Here is a 22,270-nt window from a genome sequence, read left to right on the forward strand (position 1 = left end):
GGTAGTGTACACAGTCGATGCTGCTAGTTATCATAGGCTAAACCGGAGCCCAGAGTATGCTGGACGCAACAAACCAAAGCCCAGCGGCCGGCCGCTGAAGATGGAACTGGGGGGCCGCTGTGGAGCGTTGTAGGCTTTCCTCGGCCCCGCTCGGGCTGCGGGTTCAGCAGCCACAGACCTGACAGGCGCGCTAGAAACAAGGGGAGACCGAGACCCTTTCCGTCTTTAAAGCCGGGGCGGGACCCCGGGTGGCCGTGGAAACTCACCCTGCTTAGGTTTCTCCCGGAGCCACAGCCTGGGGGCGGGCCTAGGGGCGGGCCTAGGGGCGGAGCTAGGGCGGGGGCGGGCCCGCGGTGACGTAGGGCGGGCCGGGACGCGCGGAGGCGGCAGCGGAGCCTCCTCCTTCTGCTGCTGCTCCCCATCCCCCCGCGGCCGGCCGGTTCCAGCCCGCACCCCGTGTCCGTGCCCGCGCCCCCTCCCCCGGGCCCCGCCATGGGCCTCACCGTGTCCGCGCTCTTTTCGCGGATCTTCGGCAAGAAGCAGATGCGGATCCTCATGGGTGAGGCAGATCAAGCGCGCGGCCCGGACCGGAGCGCCGGCCCCCGCGCAGCCCTCCCGCCCCCGCGTCCCTCCAGCCCAGCTCACCTGTGTCTCTGACCCCGAGTCAGCCACCTCCTAACCCCCCGGGGTCACTGCTCTCAGGCGGGTAGTGGTCTGCAGCGCCAACCCCCAGGGCCTGAGGCCGGGAGCTGCGGGCCTGGGTGGGGTGAAGCTCCCTTCTACTCCAGCCCGGCTGGTAAGAAGGGTGGATTCCGCCCTTGGAGACGACTTTTAAAAACAGTGCGGCTCTCCTCCTGTGCCCGTACTCCCCAGTCCTCTCCTGCCCCTCGCCCACTTTGGGGGCAGGAGTTGGCATTCACCACCCAGACTACCCTCAAGGCCCCTAAGGTAGAGAACAGCGCGCACCTGCAGGCGCTCGGGCTCTCCGCCCCCGTCACCATCAGCTGTCCCGGCCTCTCCCCTTCCCTGGTCTCTAGGGGGCTCCCTCGCTCCCATCTCCATCCCTATGTCCCTCTTCGTTGCAGTTGGCTTGGATGCAGCTGGCAAGACCACAATCCTGTACAAACTGAAGTTGGGGGAGATTGTCACCACCATCCCCACCATAGGTGAGTCTGGAGGCGAGGCCGGGAGGAGCGGGAGCGCGGCGGCGGGCCTTCTCAGAGTCTACTCCCCATTCTGCCCGAGGCCCTTATCTGCAGGGAGCGGACCCTGATACCAGATACGCTACCTGAGAAGTGGGTCAGGGTATCTTTACGTGCGGGATGGATGTGACCTAGCCCCGCCCCGTCTGTGGACCGCCGGTCCTCTGGGGGTTCTGTTCTGTTGGGCCTTCGTCATTGCCTTCTGGTTTTGTGTCCCTGCTGAATCCACCTAGTTTTAGTGAGTTCCTTCCTCTCGGGACTTTTTCCTCATATTTTTCCAATTATCTTCAGGCTTCAATGTGGAAACAGTGGAATACAAGAACATCTGTTTCACAGTCTGGGACGTGGGAGGCCAGGATAAGATTCGGCCTCTCTGGCGGCACTACTTCCAGAACACTCAGGTGGGGCACTCCCCAACCCCAGGGGAAGAAATGTTAGGGTTAGGAACACTGAGATGTTGGCCTAAGCTGGGCCCCCAGGCCAGGAAAAACCCTTACCGCCTCTACCCTCCTTTTGTAGGCTAGCCTCTACTCATCCTTCAGAACTGGCCTTAGTCTTCTGAGACTTAGCCACCTTAGGCTTCTCCTGAGAAGCAGGGTTCTGGGTCCACGATGCCTGATTTAGCTCTCATCACGTGTCTTTCCCTGTTCCCTTGCATGTCTTTTAGCTAGACTGCTTGCCTGAGGGCAGAGGCTGTATCCTTTCAGGGTGTCTCCAGTTTGTGCCAGGACATCTGCAGAACCTTAGTGGAAGTTTACTAGATGAGAAGGGTTTAGATGCAGTCAGAGGTGGGAAGAAGAGAGAAAGGCCAAGACTAGGGTATGTCCCAGGCCAGAGAGATTGCTCTTCTTTCCTTTCTTCCTTCCCACCCAGGGCCTCATCTTCGTGGTGGACAGTAATGACCGAGAGCGGGTGCAGGAATCTGCTGATGAGCTCCAGAAGATGGTGAGCACCCAGGGCCCTGGGGACTGAGCCCTCCGTTTGGAGAGAAAGAGATCTCTGTGCTGGGGTGAAAGGCAGGAAGTGCCTCCCAGGCCTTGAATGTGCATTTCTCCTTGTGGATGCGGACGCAGGGAGTATCTCACCTTGTTTTGAATTCGGGTCAGGTAAAAAGTATAGGACTGACTTTTTTCCTTGAATTCTCATGTCTTCAGATCTGAGTCTGAGAAGTTGGTGGGGAGAGGGGAATTATACGTGGTAGAGAGAAACATCATCTTACATTCTTGTTTTTCCGTTGGGAAATTTTGTTATTTTGACTAAGGCAAGTACTCAAATTAGAAAAAGGCCCTATGTTAATGCAATTAAAAAAAAAAAAAAAGCCCTTTCTGGATTTAAGGTCCAACATGGCCACATGCTGATTTATAACTCTATGTTTTGTGTTCAGTAGTAGACTACACAATATTATATTTTTCCCACAAATATGCTAGAAGGCAGAAAGGGGAGCTCCGCTACACAGCAGGAAAGAGGGGGCTAGAGGACCCCGCTGGGACCCCAGATCCCACCCCCTTCACCTCTTTCAGCTGCAAGAGGACGAGCTGCGGGATGCGGTGCTGCTGGTGTTTGCCAACAAGCAGGACATGCCCAACGCCATGCCCGTGAGCGAGCTGACCGACAAGCTGGGGCTGCAGCACTTGCGCAGCCGTACGGTGAGGGTCCTTCCTCTCCCAGGGGAGTCACAGGCTGGGGCAGGAAGTAAAGGCATCCCGTTTTCCTCCCTGCTACTGACCTCTTTCTTTCCTTCTCCCCACAGTGGTACGTCCAGGCCACCTGTGCCACCCAAGGCACAGGCCTGTACGATGGGCTGGACTGGCTGTCTCATGAGCTGTCGAAGCGCTAGCCAACCAGGGGCCGGCCCCTGCTGCCCAGAAGCTCCCGCGTGCATCCCCGGGATGACCAGACTCCCGGACTCCTCAGGCAGTGCCCTTCCCTCCCACTCCTCCTCCCCCGCAGACACAGGCCTCTGCTCCTGCCTGCATGTTCTCTCTCTTGTTGGGGCCTGGAGCCTTGCTCTCTGGGCACGGAGGGATCCACTCTCCTGCCTGCTAGGACCTGTGGAAGGGGCTTCCAGGGCCAAGTCCCCTTCTTCCAGAGGAGGAGCAGGAATCTGGGTTTACTTGTGTTTTTTCCATTTCGGGTGTACCCTTGGGGCCAGGTAGGGAGGGAAGGTGAGGGCTCCGGGTGGTGCTATGATGTGGCACTGGATATTGAGTAATAAATTTGCTGTGGTTTGTACACTGTGTTGTCTGTAGCCTACAAGTCGGGGGCTGGGTTGCTGGGTGCAAAGAGACGATATGGGGAAGGTTCAAAGCAGCTAAGGCTGTAGGGCCGACCCCTCTCCCTCGAGCATCCACACACTTTGCTGCCTTCATCTAGCTCAGCTTCTCCCTCCTTATTCTTGAGGCTGGAAGTACTTTCGGGGTTCCAGTGGGGGAAATCCCATTCCTTCCCCAATTCCAAGGGGCCTTTGCCCAGGGTAACAGGCTCTCCCTTCATGGCTCTGTAAACCACATAACTCTGATCTCCTATCCATCTCTTAGCTACTTAGAGCAGCAGTTCTTAATGGTTACTATGCACGTTAAAATTTGACGGGGAGGGGGGCTGGCCCCGTGGCCGAGTGGTTAAGTTCGCGCGCTCCGCTGCAGGTGGCCCAGTGCTTCATCGGTTCGAATCCTGGGTGCGGACATGGCACTGCTCGTCGAGCCACGCTGAGGCAGCGTCCCACATGCCACAACTAGAAGGACCCACAACAAAGAATATACAACTATGTACCGGGGGGCTTTGGGGAGAAAAAGGAAAAAAAATAAAATCTTTAAAAAAAAAAAAAAATTTGAGGGGGAGGAAATGTTCCTTAAAAATATGGGTTCTGAGGCACACTTCAGAAAATGTGACTCACCAGGATTGGTCTGAAGCCCAAGAATATGCGTCTTTAAAATTACCCAGGTGATTCTGTCACTAGTAGTCTATTAGCCTTGGTTTGTAAAACACTAGTCGGGCCTTGGGGATTACAGTTCCTCATTGTGCACTGGGACTCCTTCTACCTGAGACGACCCCACCTATGGGGACTAAAGGGAGTGTTGGAACCAGGGCTGTGGGCTGTTCTCCAAGTGTGGTTTACTCGGCCCATTTTGTTTTGCATCCCAGCAAACTTAAACAAAACCCACTATCAGCACCATTATTTCTTTTTGCCTTTCTCCCTTCTTTCATGTTGTCAATGTCTCCAGGTTCTGGGCTGGTTTTCTCCATGAGCTTTGTAGGAAATGAGTCCCGGAGGCTACTGGCCAACAGAGACGCTGTGGACAGACAGGGCTGGTGTCCTTAGAGGCAGCACTGGTTGGCTGGCCAGCAGCAGGGCAGCGGTGGGGTTAGGAGGAGGGTGCCCACTGCTCACCCCACCTAGGCCATTCTCCTTACCCTATTCCTGAGCCAGCCCTTCCGGATTCATATGAGTAATTCAGTCCTTGCTGGTTAACTCTCTAGGGTTTCCTCACACTCTGAAAAGTACCTTCTGAGACATTTTGGCCTCATCCTCCCAAGGGCCATGAAAGCTAATGGATTTTTCTTGGATATCTTGAACTCCAAAAATGCTCGAGCCCCAAGGGAGCCAGGCGTAACTCACTTCCTAGGGAGGAAAGAGGTTGATTTCTAGCCTGTGATTAAAATAAGGAACAGATGTGAGGACTTGCCTGAGGTCACAGGTGGTCACTGGCACAGGCTGAAAGTCGGATTCTGTCAGAACTCAGCCTACCTCGGTGCCTGGAATGGTGTGGGGAGGCACCGGACTGACTTCCTCCAGGCCGTGGACTGACATGACTGGGCCAGTGCCCTTTCCTCACTATGGTGGGATAAGAGGCAGCCCTCACAGTCACAATGCTCCCGGGTCACAGAGGTGCTGGGCCCTAGGCCAGCCTCTGCCTGGGAAGTTCCCTCCGGGAACATCTTCTGGTGGGTACTGCGGGCCAGATTCCAGGCCCTATGGCCTGTGGAACCTCACCACTGGGGGGAAGGCTGGGCCGGACAGAGTCATCACCTGTGGTGCCGGCCCCATGGATGAGGTAGAGTGGACACGAAGACGACCCAAGCCTGAGGACCTAAGGGTTGGGCTCATCAGCTGGGCAGGGTCCTACCTCACTTATGAGACATATAAGAGTACAGTCACTGCTACTGCAAAGGGTTTGGGCCGGAGACAGGTAACAGCAAATCTATATTGGAACCAGTTTTCTCAGTGGCCAAGCTCGTGTGTGTGTGTGTGTGTGTGTGGTGGCTGCAGGGGTACGCTCTCAACCTAACTAATTTCCTAGCCTCTGCCACCGCCAGGACAAGACCCTTCTACCCCAGGCTTTTGCTCACAGTCTCCATTGCTCCATCTCCCCTTCTCTAAACCTCTTCCACGAAGTGAAGCCTCAGCCCTGGCCTTGCTGCCTTGTCTTGCTCTGACTGCTCCGTACCCTCCTCCATCCCACACAGAGTGGTTGTGTCATCACAAAGAGGAGGGTTGGAGAGCCCAGGCTGGAAGGCAGAACTGTGGAAATCCAGGGGAAGCTGGACCAATGAAATTCCTGCAACGTCTATGTTTCTGTTCTGGTTGTAGTCTGAGAATAGGGCACTCTAGAAGCCCGGGAGCATTGGTTTTCATCTTAGAGAGGGATGTAGGCACCTCTGGGATGGTACTACGGAGTGAAGCAGGAGTTAGGTCCTCTTGCTTCTAACAGGGTAGATCATGGCCAAACTAGACAATTGCATCTTGACTGTCTGTGCTCCCATCCTCATCCCTGGAGCTCAGGCATGCCTGTAAGAGGTTTTGCTTTTCTCCTGCCATGTCGGGGAAGGGGCCTTTTTGGATGGAAGTGCTGGCTGAGTGTGCTATCCAGGGGCAACAGTGAGGAAGGGAGAAGTAAGACTTAAACAAAAGCATCTCTTGGAAAATTAGGTATTGAAGGAAGCAGTCAAGGAAAAGAGAGGGAGGTTTACCTTCTGTTAGCTGGAGGAAATGGGCATCTAGAACTTCTCTTGGGGTCTTGAGAAACCCAATGGTTCCAGTGGTGGAGGTGCCCTGAGATCTTTTGATTTTGTTAGATGAGAGAGTTGAAGAGCTGACAGCAGGGAGGCTGATGTGGAGGGGAAGGTGGTTAGTCTCAATGAAGGTGCTGTGGTGATGCCAGGGGTGATGGGTGTAGGGCTCCTCAGTCTAGGCATTCAGCAATGTGTACTGATTTCCCTCCCAATACCTCCAGACCTGGGAGATCCTGGTGAGCAATGAGCATGACACACAGGCTCTGGTACGACTAAGGAGCTTGCAGGGCCTCTACCTTCTGTGTGAGGCTGATGGCAGTCTGTGCTATGGCCGGCCAAGGACAAGCCACCACGGATGCTTCCTCCTCCGTTTCCACCGCAATGGCAAGTGGACCCTGCAGTGCATAATCAGTGGTCGTTATCTGGAGTCTGATGGTGAGGACGTGTTCTGCAACTCCCGAGTCCTCTCAGCTTACCACATGTGGACCCCCCGGCCAGCCCTGCATGTCCATGTGATCCTCTACAGCCCTGTCAACCACTGCTACGCCCGGGCTGACCCTGGTGTGGGCCGTGTCTGGGTGGATGCACCAGTTCCCTGCCTGAAGGAATGTGGCTTTCTGTTGCATTTCCAAGATGGATGCTACCACCTGGAGACCTCTACACACTCCTTCTTGTCCCACTTAGACCGGCTGGTCTCCCAACCCTCAACACAGACAGCTTTTCATATGCAAGTACGGCCTGGCGGACTCGTAGCACTGAGCGATGGAGAAGGAGGCATGTTGTATCCACAAGGCACACGTCTGCTCCTGGGCTTGGGCTCCAGTCCGCACAGGGGAGAGGAGTGGTTCATCCTACAGCGCTGCCCAACCTGGGTCAGCCTCAGGTCAAAGGCCCACAAGTTCCTCTCTGTCATCTATGGCAAGTACTGGGTCCAACAAAGCCATGGAAGGAGGGAGGGCTGGCTGCAGGAAAGAGGAAAATGTGTTTGGGATCAGCAAGGATTTTTGAACCTGCTAAGCCAGATCCTGGGGTTCAAAGAGAATCTCTTGTGCCATGGAGAAGGGTGATAAAGCAACAGCATGGTCTTTAGGGGAAAGTGGCCTGGGCCTTCTCCAAGCTACTCTGTCCCACAGAAGGTGATGAAGACTGAAGAGGGAAAGCAGAGGGAACCTCAGCCATAAGGCGTGGAGGAGGGGCTGAGACTGAGGATGGGGCCAGACTTGGGCTTCTTCTGACATGTTCTTCCTCTGCAGATGTTGAGTTGTGCGCTGCGTCTGAACGCTTAACCCAGATGTCCTTGTTCCAGTTTGAATGTGACAAGGACAGCCCCAACTTGCAGCTTCGTTCAGCCAATGGCTGCTACCTAGCCCAGGTAAGACCTTGGCTTTCTGAGCAAGAGAACCCTTAAGCCCTGAGCTCTCCCTCCCTAGAAACACTTGTCTCCTTCTTCAAGGCAGACGACCAGATGGTGAGGTGAACTAGGGAGACCCTTGTCAATAAACATTCATTTTCATCCAATAAGCCCATTTTCAACCAAAAAGATCCTCTTTTAAAAAAAACTTTATTGAGGCATAATTTACATACAATAAAATATACTCATTTCAAGTATGCAATAAGGTTTGACAAATGTATACACCTGTGCAATCATACCACACCATATCACAAGTTAGAGAATATTTCCATCACCACAGAAATTCCCTCTTGACCCTTTGCAGTCAGTTCCCCTCCATCCTTGCCCTCCCCACTACCACTGATGTGTATTCTGTCACTATAGATTACATTTGCCTACCCTAGAATTTCATATAAGTGGAATCATATGGCATTACAATATGTATGCGTCTTTCACTCAGCATAAGGTTTTTGAGATTCATCCATGGTGTTGCGTGTATCAGTAGTTCATTCCTTGTTTTGCTGAGTAGTAGTCCATATTGCTACTCATAAAAAACGTAATTGTTTATCACTTGCTGTTCATCACTTGCTGATGAACGCTTGAGTTGTTTCCAGTTTGGGCTATTATGAACAAAGTTGTTATAAACATTCTTGTACAAGTCTTTTTGTGGGCCTGTATTTTCACTTATCTTGGACAAATACCTAGGAGTGGAATTACTGGGTCATCTGATAAATGTGTGTTTAACTTTTTAAGAAAATGCCAAACAGTGTTCTAAAGTGACTGTGTTATTTTACATCCTTGCCGGTAACGTATGAGAGTTCTGTTTGCTCCACATCCTCACCAATACTTGTCTTTTTAATCTTTAAAATTTTTTTTAACCATTCTAAGGGGTGTGTAGTGGAATCTTGTCATGGCTTTAATTTGCATTTCCCTTATAATTAATCATTTTGAGCATCTTCTCATGTGCTTGTTGGCTATATATCTTCTCTGTGAGGTATTTGTTCGAATCTTTTGCCCATTTGTTACTGGGTAGTTTGTCTTATTATTGAGTTGTAAAAGTTCTTTGCATGTTCTAAAGTCAAATGTTTTGCCAAATATATGTATTGTAAATGATTTCTCCCAATCTGTGGCTTGCCTTTTCATTTACTTCCTAGTGTCTTTTGAACAGCAAGTTTTTAATTTTGGTGAAGTCCAATTTTCCCATTTTATAAATGGTTAGTTTTTTTGTCCCAAGAAATCATTGCCTACTCCAAAGTTGCAAAGAATTTCTCCTACGTTTTATTCTAGTTGTTTTATAGTTTAGCTTTCACTTTTATGTCTATGATCCATTTCATAGATTTTAGAATCTAGGCTGAGATTCATATCTCTCTGTATGGATATCCAGGCCCCTTTTGGACAGTGGGCTCTGAGATATGGCACAGACTGGGGAAATGCGCGAGCTGAGGCCACAACATGTTTTCCAAAAAGGATCTGAAAGCATAAAGCATACCCTGGGAGAATGAAGAAGGCTAGTGGATGGAAGCGGGAAAGAAGGTTTAGGAATAAAAACAATGAGAATAAAGCTGATATTTTTGGTCCTTGCTTCCCTTCTCTGTTCCCAATATTCTCTCCAGAGACGTCACAAGAGAGTGATGGCCGATGGGCAGCCACTGGAGTCTGACACCTTCTTCCGTATGCACTGGAATTGTGGCAAGATCTTCCTGCAGTCTCCCAATGGACGCTTCTTGGGTATAGTAGCCAATGGCCTGCTCATGGCCAATGCCACCGTTCCAGGTGAGCCAAGCAGCCGTCCTGCCTGCTTATTCCAAGTCTCAGATAATTTTAGAGGGAGCTGGGGTGTGATAGAAAGAGCACTCGTGTTGGGGTCAGAAGATTTGGGTCTGTATGCTTGCTGAGCCACTGAATTTTTGTCATCACTTGGGCAAACATCTTTGGGCCTCAGTTTCATTGTCTCCATTATAAATGGAGGTAATATCCAACCAGCCTGCCTCACAGGATTATTGTGAGGATTAAATAGATTCAAACATCTCAAAGGAAGGAAAAATATTAAAATTTCTTGGGCTCCTGTACTAAGTGCTTCACAAGCTCCTAGCATAAGACCTGGCATATAGTACGTGTTCACTAAATAGTAAAATATTGACAACACAAATATTGGCAACACTGACAATATCATGTGATTAGTGTTCCCCTTCCTACTCCCATCCGGGAAAGCACTTAGAGGCAGCCTATCCAATAACTCTTTCCTATTTCTTTCAGGCCCAAATGAGGAATTTGGGGTTCTGTTAGCCAACCGTCCCTTCATCGCATTGCGTGGTCGATATGGGTATGTGGGCACCTCGTCAGAATGTGACCTCATGCAGTGCAATATGGATCAACCTGACTGCATTCACCTGCTGCCCTGCCGCCAGGGCATCTACCACTTCCAGGGTGAGTAGTTCCTCTTCCTCACCCCTGGATTCACAGTCTAGCCCCGCTGTAGCCCTAACTCAGACTTCAGGGCCTGCTCATCATAAAAGGAAAAACAGAATTTCTGTTTGTTTTCGTACTTCAAGGCCCCCAGAGTGGGTTGGCAGAACAGAAACCAGCCCTCCTGCATTTCCATAGAGAGACCTGGCAACATAGGCAGGGTGGGCAGTCAGGGAGTGTTGGCATGCCTCCTGGGAGCCTCCTCAGAGGCTGCACTGCAGGAGGACTGCCCTTCCAAATGGCCCACTGACCTGAGTTCTTCCTTCCCCAGCACAGGGCGGATCGTTCTGGTCAATAACATCCTTCGGCACCTTTCGCCCTTGGGGAAAGTTCGCCCTCAACTTCTGTATAGAGCTTCAGGGTAGCAACTTGCTCACGGTGCTGGCACCCAATGGCTTCTACATGCGATCTGACCGAAGCGGCACCCTGTTGGCAGACAGCGAAGACATTACCAAAGAGTGTATTTGGGAATTTTAGGTAAGGTAAAGTGGGTAAGGACCTGAGGGTAGGGGAGCAGGAGCTGAGAGGCAAGAGAAGAAGGGAGGCATGTGAGAGTAAGACCAGAATGCACCCCCAGGCTGACTTCTGTCCCACAATTTGATCAACTCCAGACATTTATTCCAAATCTATGCCTTTCCTGTCAGGGCTTCTAAACCTAGACTTGCCAGAGAGAGGAGGGGAAATCATATCTAGATTTCTCACTACTATGCTGACACTGACCCATGTACTTGCAAGCAAGCCTGCAGGGGACAGGATGAGGTGTGTTCACATATCTCTCTTCATTAAGAGCAGAGTTTTGCCCCATTTTTAAGGACGACGGGTATGAGGATATGCTTTCTACCCTGTGCACTTTCTATCCCTACAGCCCTGGATCCCTGGAGTGTTGATGGCTCCCAGATATTTATCTGCAGCCCTCACCCTTCTCCTGAACTCTAACCTCAACTCTTTCCAACTTCTCAGTTGACAGTTGACTTGGCTTTGTCCTGCCATCCCCTCAAAATCAGCCTCCTCACCCTGCCCTCCAAAGGTGCTTCTTCTTGCCCTCCTCAGGACCATCTAGGGCATTGCCATCCTCTCAAACGCTCAGGCTCAAGACCTCAGCACCGTCTCTTCTTCCTCCCATTTGTTCCCTTCACCAAACCCTGAAAATTCTTGGGTACTTCCTTAACAATGCCCTTTGAATACTTGCTCCTTCTTAATTACCATTGCCACCACGTGGTTCCAGGCTTTTCACCAAAAGCCTGAACTGCAACAAGGGCTCCCCAGCAGCACTTCCTGCTGCCAGATCCATCCCCACCAAATCTCCTCTCCATGCCAAGTTCCATGTTCGCTTTCCTAAAATGCTGCCTCCATTCCATCGTTTCCTGGTCACAACTCTTTATGGTACATCACTACTCTTAGCCCTGTCCTTTCACAATCCACCTCGCTTTCCTGGCTTGTAAAGTCACAGTATGTTGTAGAAAGAGCTTCAGTTTGATATTATGCAGACCTGGAACCAAGAGCTATTAAGGCTTGGTCCTTACCAGCTCTGGAACCTTGGGGAAATTGCTTTAATGTTTCTCGACCTTGGTTTCTTTATCTGTAAAATGGGAATAATATCTACCTCATAGGGTGATGTGAAGGTTAAATGACAATATGAATCTAGATATAGACCCCCAACATATGTTCACTCCTTTCCTCCATTTTCTACCAGTTTTCTACACAAACCCTTTACTATGGCCAAACTGAGAAAAAATAAAATGAAATTCCCATTGGGATCTGTTTTCTTAGCTATTACCTGAAGAGTTTTGGATTGAACTAGATTTCATAGCTCCTTCCAGGCCTGACATTCTAGTAGACAGTGTATCATAGTGGTTAAGAGCTCATTTCTGGACTCAGCACTGGGTTCTAGTTAGATTTTTATCAGTTAAACTTGTTGTTTGACCCTGGGAAAATTAACCTCTCAAAGCCCATTTCTCATGGGTGAAATGAGACTATAGTCTTTGTCTCATGGAATTGTTGCGTTCCATGAGATAATGATTGTAAAATGCTTAGTGAACAGCCTGGTACCTAGCACTCGCTCACTCTATCAGAAGTCCTCCTCAATCCAGTTCGAATTCTTAGTATATCTTACCTGTTCACTTCAGTCTCCCTATGAACTCTGATGGTATTTTTTGCACCATTAATTTAATTTTTAAAAAGAATTTCTACTGCCTTTTCCTATAAATTAACTTCACATATGTCTATGTGATCTTTCACCAAGAATGGGACAAATCGCTTTATTCTCTCTTTTCCCACAGGATCTTACCAGCTTTTTTCCTAAAAGCCAGAGTTCAGGAAATGACTGACTGAAGGTTTCTATTTCCCCTTCCCTCCCCAGGCCAATGGGATGCCACCTACAAAAATCCAAATTCTCCAGGAGAAACTACTACACTAAACAGAACAGGAACCCCAGAGTCAAGATCCGTGAGAAGAATATCTGTTACACAACTTTTCCTCCCCAGTTTAGCAAAACACCTGTTTTGAGCAACAATACATCACAAAAGGCCACCCCCAAAATCCTGGTGTGTGTCTGACTCAGTACAGAGTAGGGGTCTGGACGTGGGTGGAGGCCCCAGGCCACTCCAAGTTCTCTCCAGAAGAGGAGAGACCAAATGGTAACCACTTCTTCCAATGATCCTCCCCGTCCCTACCAGAACCACTAGACTTTTCCCGTAAGGAGCCAGCCTTGCCCTGAAGGACTCAGAATGCAGGTGTGACTAGACGTCCTCTAGGTTTAGAAAGAATGAAGCATTATTAATCCTATGGGCAGAGGGTAATGGTGATAATAACACCTTATGCCTATATAGCCCGCCCCTTCACCACCACACCCCCAAAGTTTCCCAGTCATCCCACCTTATCGTTATCTTTGATCCAGTCAGTTGAGCATGACAGGTACTTTCCCCATCCCTGCCCACCTTTTACAGGGAGCTGAGATAATTTGCCCAAGGTCCCATGCCTGGGACCTCTGACTCAATTCTTCAGTTAGAGTGGGCTTTATTGTCCACTACTCTTTCCATCAAAACAGAGCTTCCAAAATGACTGTCATTCTTGCACTATCTTCATGAGTTTGACCTTTATCTACCCTCTGCCCTATTAACGTTTTTATTGACATAGACTCCTAAGTATATTTACTTAGAAAGGAATATTTTAATCACTATCATAAGTTGGAAGACCAGAATCACTTGCCATAAATAGAAAATGACCATAAAAATAAATACAATAAAAACAAAGTGATGTTATCAAATCCAACTTAGATTTCCCTTGCCTGCCCAAGGATCAGATCCGGAGGCTCCCTTTCCCTGTGTTACAAAGAAGGTTAACAACTGTTACAGAGGCACTAAAGACTAGGACCAAAATGAAAACTTTCTCTTTGATGCAATCAGCATTGAAAGGGAGTTGAAAAGAGAATAATTTTCTCATTTCTGACTAAATATTATTTAAAGCAGCATCCACATGCCTCCTTAAATGTTCTCAAATACCAACAGTGATTCCTGATCTCCCCTTTGGGAAAATTGCAGCGTCCGTAACGAGTGCCTGGTTTTTAAGTCCATTGAGAAGAGAAGCTGAAACCAGAACATGAGAAAGATTCTGTCCGGATAGAGGAAAATGACTTCAAGTTTTTGTAAATATGTTTCTCCTCAAGAGATATAAAAGAATTTAATAAAAATTTTAATCTAATAATTAAAGATTGAGAACGCTAGAGACCAGGGCATCTCTTTTTCTAAAGAACACTAAGAACAAGCCGAAGATGTGGAGTGGAATATATTCTTCAGAAAGATAGGACCTTGGAGGTCATTTAATGCAGAATCTCCTCTCAGCATTTCATAAACATGTATACACCCTCAGATACATGGGCATGCATGTGCCCAGAAACACACACACATGCACACACACACATGCACACACACACACTCTTATGCCTCGTTCCCCACAAATGGCCATCCATCCTCCACTTGAATATGCTCAGCCATGGAGCCTCAGCTGACAGCTCCTTCTGTTGCTGACGTCAGTCCTGCTGCTGAAGTGAACGGCTTATTCTCACACTGTGCTGTGCAGATTGTCACCCCACAAACCTCACCCGTTTCTCTGGGCAGTGTGTCCAGCGTGGCCTCCAGCTTGAGGGTAGAGAAGGCAGAGAAGTGGTAGAGTGTGCTCTGTTACCCTTGGAATTTCATTCTAGAGCTGTGCTGTCCCATAGAACTTTTTGTGCTAATGTTTAATGTCCAATACAGTAGCCGTAGGCCACAAGGAACTGTTGGGCATTTGATATGTGGCTTAATTGCTCATTTTAATTTCAGCAAAGAGCTTAATTATTCATTTTAATTACATTTAAATAACCAAATGTGGTTGGTGGCCACTTATTGAACAGCACAGCTGTGGAGTATTTGATGATAAAGAGACCTCTTGAAGGACAACTTCTGGACCAGTGCCTGTCCCAGATGGGAGTAAACAAACATGGCCCCACTCCCCCCTACCCTGCTCTGTTTCACCATCATCATTCCATCCTCTGCCATTCAAAAGGGGAAGAATTTGAGCCAGCACTGATGGGCTAGGGGTTAAAAAGTTTGGCATGCTCTGCTTTGGCAACCCGAGTTTGGTTTCTGGGCACAGAACCACACCACTGGTCTATCAGTAGCCTTGCTGTGGTGGCAGCTCACAGAGAAGAACCAGAAGAACTTACGATTATACACAACTATGTACTGGGACTTTGGGGAGGAAAAAAAGGAGGAAGCTTGGCAACAGATGTTAACTTAGGGTGAATCTTTCCCTGCAAAAAAACAAAGAAAAAAAAAGGAAAAAGGAAAACAAGACCCCTCAGTGAGGGGAGAAAACATTTTTCAAAAAAAAAAAAAGAGAGAATTTGGAGGGAGAAGCCCACCCTCCATCCCAAATATCCCCTTCTCCACCCCCTTTCCTCATGTTCCTCTCTTTCCCTACATCCCAAGGCTTCCCAGGAGGAGCCTAGAGATTTCTCTGCAGAGAGACAACATTGAGAGGGTTTGGAACTTAATGCCAAGGAGCAGCAAGCAGACATGCCCAGGAGCATGTATAAAGGGACAAGCAGAATGTGAAAGATGGCATTTCCACTCTGTTTGCTGCTATGCAAAAAGTACATATGCAATTAAGGAACTAAAGTCTGTTTTCTTACATGAAAGAATTATTGTAAATTTTCTCAGATGTGATAATGGTGTTGTCATTATGTAAGAAAAGATCCTTATTTTTTGGAGATCCATGCTGGAAGACTTAGGGGTGACATGCCATGACATACTGTCAGTGTGAGTGTATGTGTGCACCTGTGTGGGGATATGAGCAGCCAAATACCAAGATAGATACATAAATACATACATTCATATGTAGAAACATACATACATAGATGCATAAATTAGATAGATGGGATACTTACATATATAGTTACAGACACATAAATAGATACATTAAATAGATAAATGATGGATATATACATGCATAGTTCCATAGATAAATAGACTAAATAGGGCAAATTGTATATAATTACTAAATGTAGAGATGGGAGTATGAGTGCTCATGGGAAAAACATGATGTACAACAGGAACTACTGCTAGTTAAAAAAATGTTTTTATTACTGACAAGTGGAGGCCTTTTAAGAAAAGTGTAAGAAGGTGGGCATGGCTTCTCCAGTGCCTCCTGTCAGGAGGCTTAGGAGGGGCAACAGGGCAGGGCCAAGCAAGGTCCACAGATGAGGAAGAGATGCAGGAAAGAGGAGGAGCAATGATCTGCTCAAGCAGGACGGTATCAGATCCTTCCTGCCCCATCTCCTTTCCACTCTGGGCCTCCTCCCTCATTCCAGGCCTTGCAGTTGTGGGGAGCCAGGCCAGAGCAAGGCCTGATGGGCACCAAGACCGGCGACGAGGGCAGTGGCAGGAGGGGCAAGGATGGCAAGGTAGTGCTGAATCCAGGCAGCTCGGCTGTAGGGGGCAGGTAGCCTGCAGGGACGAAGAGAAGGTGAGCTTGTTGCTGCAACTCCACCCCTCAAAGTCACTGATGGAGAGAGGGGCAGACTTCAGTCCTCTACCGTAGATATATATACTCAAATTCCAATCGCACCCCCTTTTCCTGCTACACTATCAGTGGTACTATAGACTCAGGGGATACTAGTCTCCCCAACTTTGTGGGAATGAGGAAAGCTATATCAAGTTTCTTTGGATGACCCTGGCCAGAGATCCATGCCCTGCTGTGGGTCAAGGAATCAGTTAGCCCTCCCCACACCCTGCAGGAATGAGGCCTGGCCTGGATTCTTACCCCAGCAGGGCTTGAGACAGGCTTGGGGTGGGGTGTCACTCAGATGCCTCTCTGATGCTGTCCCCCAGCACAGCTGACAGCAGGAGGGACCCAAGGATTCCAGGGCAGGCAGGGCTGCTGTGGGCATACTGCCAGGGGACTGCTAGAAAAAGCAAGAAGAGACCCCCCAGCTGCCAGTGATACTTCCTGTTTAGCAGGACTGGGACCCCAGGGCTGCCCGCCCGCCAGGCTGTATCCTATACAACTCCAGAGGGCACCATTTACATGGTAGACTGTGAGGATGGCACTTTCTGGAAGTGTGCACTATGGGGGCCCAGGGGAGTCGTGAACTCCAGCTGAGCCTTCACTGCAAATGGGAGAAGCAGTGAGCCCTTCAGTCCTCCCAGTTCACAGACTTTTCTCTCTTCCTGGATACCTGTGCAGAGACGATCCCTGGGGAAGCACTTGCTAACGTCAGACCCTGGGAAGCACCTACAAGGGGAGGGTGGATCCACTCAAAGGGAAGAACAGGGGTCCAGGGAGCGGGAAGTGGCAATGAATGGCAAGGGGGTTCTAGGAAAGGCAGCAACTTCGGTGGGTGGGAGTGAGAGAAGATGGATGCTACAACCTTAAACTGCCCTCCTCCCCAAGGTAGGACCTTGGGAGCCTGGGAAAGAAGGATTAAATCCCAGGGAGGGTAAATCTGGGACAGTGCAGCCCTTAAGAGTAGGGACTGTGTGTGCCCAGCATCTAATACAGGGTCTGGCACACGGGAGGTGCCAAGCAATTGTTTGGGGATGGATGGATGGAGAGGTGGATGGATGGATGGGTGGATGGATAGGTGGGTGGGTGACTGGGAAGGTAGATGAGTGGCTGGATGGATGTGCAGAGAAATCACCTGAGAGTTGCATTTCCCACTTGAGCTTCTGTTGTCGGCGCCATTTGGCTCTTCGGTTGGAAAACCAGACCTGAGGGAGGGCAGAAAGACCTGGCTGTGCTCTCTGCTGCGTGGCACCTGCTACTCTCACCATGAGTTCCTGGCCTGGACTCAGAGCACAGACCCTTCCTGAGACCTGACGTTCTCCCTCCATAGTCTGGCCTCTGCTGTCTTCCTCAACTCAAAGGCTTGGAGTGCGGAGGAGAGAAGAGCTATCAGCAAAAGGGGAACAAGGAGGGTCTTGTCTCTGATTTCTGCTCCAAACAAATCTCTTTCTACCTCTTGCCCCCTTCTCTACCTCACTGGAACCCAAAGCCCTAGAAGCAGACTCTTTCTCCTTGTAGTTTGTACATACCATGTGGCAGGGCTCACTCACCCTCACTGTGTCCTCAGGCAGAGAGGTGGCAGCAGCCAGCTTTCCACGGGCCACTGAATCAGGATACTGCCCACGCTGGAACTCTGCAGAGATCAAGGTTCACATGGCAAGGGCGTTGGGAGAGGAGCAGGGCATGTCTCTTGCCTTCTGGCTCCACTCCCCACCTGCTACGACCCTAATCTACCCTCCTCCCCAAGGCAGGGCCACCCACAGCCTCCACCTCTCAGCCTTTGCCACCCGGCCTCAGGGTGCTGCCTCCATGTGTCACGTTGAGCACCCTCTGACCCACTGTCCACTCTAGCCCTGGCACCTTTCTCCAGAGCCTCAGCTTGGCCTGGGGAGAAGATAGTCCGATTCCGGTGGCCAGTCCCTGGGTGGAGACCCCGGGGAGCCTCAGAGCCACCGTGGGGAGTACGAGGAACTGGAGCCAAAACAGCTGCAAAGGGGGACAAAGGATTGTGAGAGGTTTGTGATGGTGATTCCTCTGGTCAGATGGGGTCTCTGAGTCCCTGGGGCTGTGGCCTGGGGACAGCATGGGTGTAAGAGCAGAGCTGACCTGGTGGGGCATTCATAGTTCCTTGGAGGTCGCTACAGGGGCACTTGGTGGGAAGTGTGCTCAATACAATCTTGGGGGAAACAGCAGCAAGGCTAGTCCAAGTTTGCATGACCCCATAGAGCATGAAGGATGTCCTGCAAAGCTGTGTATGAGGCAGAGGGAGGGGGTGGAAGACCCAGTCCTGCCTCTTCCTCCACAGATCCTGTGAACCTAGGGGCTAGGGGACCTGGGTTCTGTTCCAGGACCTGCCAACAATTAGCTGGTATAAGTCACTTCCCTTGACTGAGTCTCAATTTTCTTCCTCCAGGAGAGGGAAGACTCCCTGACAGGCCCTCCTTATTGTCTTGTTGTGAGAGTGATCCAAGAAAGAACAAGAATGGGCTTTGAGAACTGTAAAATGCTTTGGTTTGGCTCTGATTATCCCTGAGGGCAGCTCCAAGACCTACCTGGCGACCTGAGCTGTGCCCAAGGCAGTCTCTGGTCCTCCTGTAGTGCCCGCAGGACCCGATTGATGGAGGAGACCTGGGGGTGTCGGGATGTTGAGTGGGGAGATGGTGCACAGACCCAGGGATACATCCTGAGGATATTTCCCCAATATCTTTTCTCTCCTTCCGTCCCCGCCGGCACACGTTCCCAAGGGCAGCCTCATCTGTGTCCCCATGCTTTCTTCTCCTGACCTGTCCCACCACCACCATTTCTCAGAAGAGAAACTTATGTGTCAGAAGAGAGTCCGGGAGCCCCGCCACCCAGCCTGGGATGTCCTCATTGCCGAGTAAGAAGGGATCTTCTCCCTAGACAGCCTGTTTGCCAGTCTCGGTGCAGGGAGGGGAGGGCACTTACACTAGGAGTCTTGTCCTGGGTACAAAGCCCCTCAGCACAGAGCTGGCGTTGGATCTCCCAGGCAAAGAGGGCCGGGCACTCACCCTTCAGCTGGGCAATTCGAGCCACCACAGCGGGTGTGGCCAGACGTGGCTTGCTTCCCCCAATCCCCTTGGGCTCCAAGATACCTGTGCGGTAGTAACGCCCTAGGATCTTGCTCACACAGCCATTGGATACCTGGGTCAAGTGAGAAGCAGGGACAGGTAAGGCATGATGGGCAGAGGGTTAGTGTCCCTGGGACAGAGGGAGGCTACAAGGCGAAGTGAGACTTACTGGACCAGGCTACAGAGTCGAGGGTCCAGCCTTACCTTTAGGTGCCTGAAGCTCCCCATCCCAGCCCCCAAGAGGATCTTCTAGGGAGTAGCTCAAGTCCAAAGGCCCTCCAAGTCTGCAACAGTCCCAGACTCTTGCCTTAAGAGGGGCCCCTTCTCCCTGCTCCTTTCTCCCTCACTGGGTGAAAGTCCCAGAACACTACCTTAAGGCTCCGTGAGATGTCGCAGGGCCGCATCCCGCTGACAGCTAGCCGCACAATCTGCTGCCGAGTGTCCAGGGGCAGGGGCCGACCATTCACAAAGAGCCCCCCCAGCTGATTGACACTGCTGATCCCTGGGCATGAAAAGGAGGTATCTACACACCACATCTCTCCTTTCCTCAGCCGACCTGTGGCATGGAGGACCCTTCTGGGAGAGGGTTATTCAGTCCCCTCAAGCTTGGTTTCCCACCATAGAGAAAGACCTCCCCCCAGTGGACTGCTGCCCTTCTGCTCCAAGGGTCACTTTCTTTGGGAGCTGGCTCATGGGTGAGTCTTTACTCTATGGCCATAATGGCCATATGCTCTCACCCTCCTGATCTAAGGGAAGCAGGGTGGAGCAGGGAAGGAGTGACTGGACAAAGCTCCCACAGAACTCTGGCCAAGGGCAGATGGAACCATGCTGATAGAAGCAGAGCCCTGAAATATTCTCTCCCTTCATGCCACCCTGTTCTTCCTACTTCCCCCATTCATCTCACCATCATGCGGCATGCTCCTGGCTGAGCCTCCTCACAGAAGGGCAGAAACTGGACAGACTGGGGAGGGTAGCTCCTCCTAGGAGCTCCTTCTTTGGTCTTGGAGCTGGGCCTGCAATAATCGGGGATTATTTGGATGAAATCTCTTGTTTGGAATGGTCCTGGGAGGTAGTGTTTTGTGATAAAGGGTCAGGTTTCTAAAGTTTGCCAGTAGGTTTGCTGAGAAAATTCAAATTTCTTTACTTAAGCCCTTCTGTGATAAACTAAAACATCATATGGCCAGCAGAGGACTGAATCTTTCTGGACGTCCTGTAAGAGCCTGGGAGGGTGGCAGGGCTCTCCTCTCTCACGCGTCTGTTCCAAGAGGTCAGGGAGGTGGAAAGAGATGATGCCTCCAGATGCTGAGGCTTTCCCTTTTCCGAATGGACAACGGTCATCTCTGGCCCCTCAAAAGCCTTCTCAGCCCTGGGGGATGCATGTGGGCCGGGGCTCCTGCCTCCTAAGTTCAGACTCAATAGGGTCCACACCCAAAACTTAGGATGTTCTTCCCAGCCAGGGGAGGCATCAGTGACCAAGGATCCCAATTGCCCTGGTGGGAGGCTGGAGACCCTGAGGTCCCCAAGTTCAAGGCTCTGGCTTCACTATTATCAGGGAACTCCTGAGGTTAGGTTCTCCAAAGCACCAGTCAGAAAGCTTCCTTCAGAGAACTTCAGGGGAGGGCCTTGCTTCTGTTTTTTATACTCTCTAGGAAGCTCTGGGGAAACATGGGGACTCAGTTCCACCCACAGGCATTGAGGTTCTGGTCCCACACCTTGGAACTAGAGATGAACAAGCCTGAAGTTCTGGCTTCTCGTGAAAGACACATCTGTTGGCAGCTTCTAACCTGCTGGGTTTGTTGGTTCCTCTTAACTCTGGAGAGTTCTAGATCTCGAAGCGAAGCTTCACTCTCAAAGACCAGTTCTCTGGGATCAGACTCTCATTCATCAAGCTAACATTTATCAAAGGCATGTTGAAAGGAAGGGAGTATGAAGCAGGAGAGAGCTGTCTGATGACCGACATAGAAGCCATTGTGAGCACGAGAGAGTCTCTGAGCAGCAAGGGACACAGGTCATGGGCCACCATGTCTTTCTTGCTTTCATCAGCAAGTAACGGGAATTTAACCCACCTCCTTTCATGCCTGGAAGCCTGGCAGGGCTAGAGGTCACCCCAGAGAATAGCTTACGCATAGAACTTTCCTGTAATAACCATGCCATGTTGCCTCAATTAACTAATCTGCAATTATTTACTGAATAAGGTATTAATCGTGAGCACTTTGCTGATAGTTCTGGATGAAAGGAGTATAAAGAAAAGGGACAAGGTTTTTTCCCTCCAAGAGATTACCATGCAACTGGGGAGAGGAGACTAGAGCAGGTGAAACAATAATGGACTCACAACGAGTGTGGGATCCAGAGCTACTTTTTAAATTCAGCAGCTAAATTGGCTTTTACTCACTCCTCTCTAGGCAGTTAGAGACACGTTCCCTTTCAAGTCTCATCTTTCCAGAAAGTCAGGAAGGAAGGCAGAGGTTTTTCCGAAAAGAAAACTGAGGCACAGATTGGGGTTCCCATAAATCAGGGGCCACCCAGGGAGTAAAACTCAAGGAGGTTTAGAAGCCAGTCCCTCACCAGAAGCTGAAATGTCCAGCTCCTAATCCTGGGGCTCTCTTTCTCTGCCCCCAGCCCTGCTTCATGGTTTGTGCAATTGCCACCAAAGCAATGGAGAGAGGAGAGTGAAGCTGGGAATGTAAAGGGTTCTGCCCAGACCAAGGGGTGAGAGCTCAGAATATCATCCAAACTGTGAATCCTTGATAGGACTGTGTCCCCCTAAGTAACCAGAGCTCATAGGAGCTGTGGAGACTCAAACGTAAATCATCTCCAAACCTAAAATCGTCATGCCCCATCTCACAAACAGAAACCCCATTCCCAATAGCCACACCACACGTTACCAACATTCACATTAACTTGTCTGATAAAAGAACTGGTGCTACCGAAATGGGAAAGCAGGATAAGGGATTGAAGGGGCAGGAGAACGGGTAGTGGCAAAGACAGAGGAGGAGAGAAGTTGGCTTGGCCACACAAAGACATGGAGCAGCCTAGGAGGCAGAGCAGACAATGAGCCTGCACGTAAGCTA

At 50.2% G+C, this 22,270-nt stretch overlaps 3 protein-coding genes across 3 annotated transcripts; 2 read left to right on the forward strand and 1 right to left on the reverse strand.

Moving 5' to 3' along the window:
- Nucleotides 1-368: 368 nt before the first annotated feature.
- On the forward strand, nucleotides 369-3,434 carry ARF5 (ADP ribosylation factor 5). The gene is made up of 6 exons (XM_046669737.1): nucleotides 369-559; nucleotides 1,086-1,166; nucleotides 1,494-1,603; nucleotides 2,076-2,147; nucleotides 2,723-2,848; nucleotides 2,953-3,434. Exons 1-6 carry the CDS (start codon nucleotides 493-495, stop codon nucleotides 3,037-3,039), a joined length of 543 nt encoding a protein of 180 aa, XP_046525693.1. The 5' UTR covers nucleotides 369-492; the 3' UTR covers nucleotides 3,040-3,434.
- A 1,811-nt stretch (nucleotides 3,435-5,245) lies between these two features.
- On the forward strand, nucleotides 5,246-10,545 carry FSCN3 (fascin actin-bundling protein 3). Its single transcript, XM_046669736.1, has 6 exons — nucleotides 5,246-5,389; nucleotides 6,434-7,130; nucleotides 7,466-7,584; nucleotides 9,216-9,375; nucleotides 9,859-10,029; nucleotides 10,340-10,545. The coding sequence occupies exons 1-6, from the start codon at nucleotides 5,246-5,248 to the stop codon at nucleotides 10,543-10,545; spliced, it is 1,497 nt and encodes a 498-aa protein (XP_046525692.1).
- Nucleotides 10,546-15,907: 5,362 nt separating this feature from the next.
- Nucleotides 15,908-20,116, reverse strand: PAX4 (paired box 4). Its single transcript, XM_046668944.1, is given in 11 exon segments — nucleotides 15,908-15,976; nucleotides 15,978-16,034; nucleotides 16,352-16,510; nucleotides 16,784-16,839; nucleotides 17,246-17,315; nucleotides 17,661-17,743; nucleotides 17,971-18,096; nucleotides 18,663-18,738; nucleotides 19,057-19,272; nucleotides 19,571-19,701; nucleotides 20,104-20,116. Coding segments are annotated over 11 exon segments (1,056 nt in total).
- Between the last annotated feature and the right edge of the window lie 2,154 nt (nucleotides 20,117-22,270).

Source organism: Equus quagga, chromosome 8 (assembly GCF_021613505.1).
Source record: "Equus quagga isolate Etosha38 chromosome 8, UCLA_HA_Equagga_1.0, whole genome shotgun sequence".
In the NCBI taxonomy this organism is placed as follows: domain Eukaryota; kingdom Metazoa; phylum Chordata; class Mammalia; order Perissodactyla; family Equidae; genus Equus; species Equus quagga.

Bases quoted from the DNA above. Each gene is read 5' to 3' on its own strand.
- ARF5 (XM_046669737.1), top strand. From the start codon at position 493: ATGGGCCTCACCGTGTCCGCGCTCTTTTCGCGGATCTTCGGCAAGAAG. The intron at 560-1,085 runs GTGAGGCAGATC...TCTTCGTTGCAG, and splicing joins GCAGATGCGGATCCTCATGG to TTGGCTTGGATGCAGCTGGC. The intron at 1,604-2,075 runs GTGGGGCACTCC...CTTCCCACCCAG, and splicing joins ACTACTTCCAGAACACTCAG to GGCCTCATCTTCGTGGTGGA.
- FSCN3 (XM_046669736.1), top strand. From the start codon at position 5,246: ATGGATGAGGTAGAGTGGACACGAAGACGACCCAAGCCTGAGGACCTA. The intron at 7,585-9,215 runs GTAAGACCTTGG...TATTCTCTCCAG, and splicing joins ATGGCTGCTACCTAGCCCAG to AGACGTCACAAGAGAGTGAT. The intron at 9,376-9,858 runs GTGAGCCAAGCA...TATTTCTTTCAG, and splicing joins GGCCAATGCCACCGTTCCAG to GCCCAAATGAGGAATTTGGG.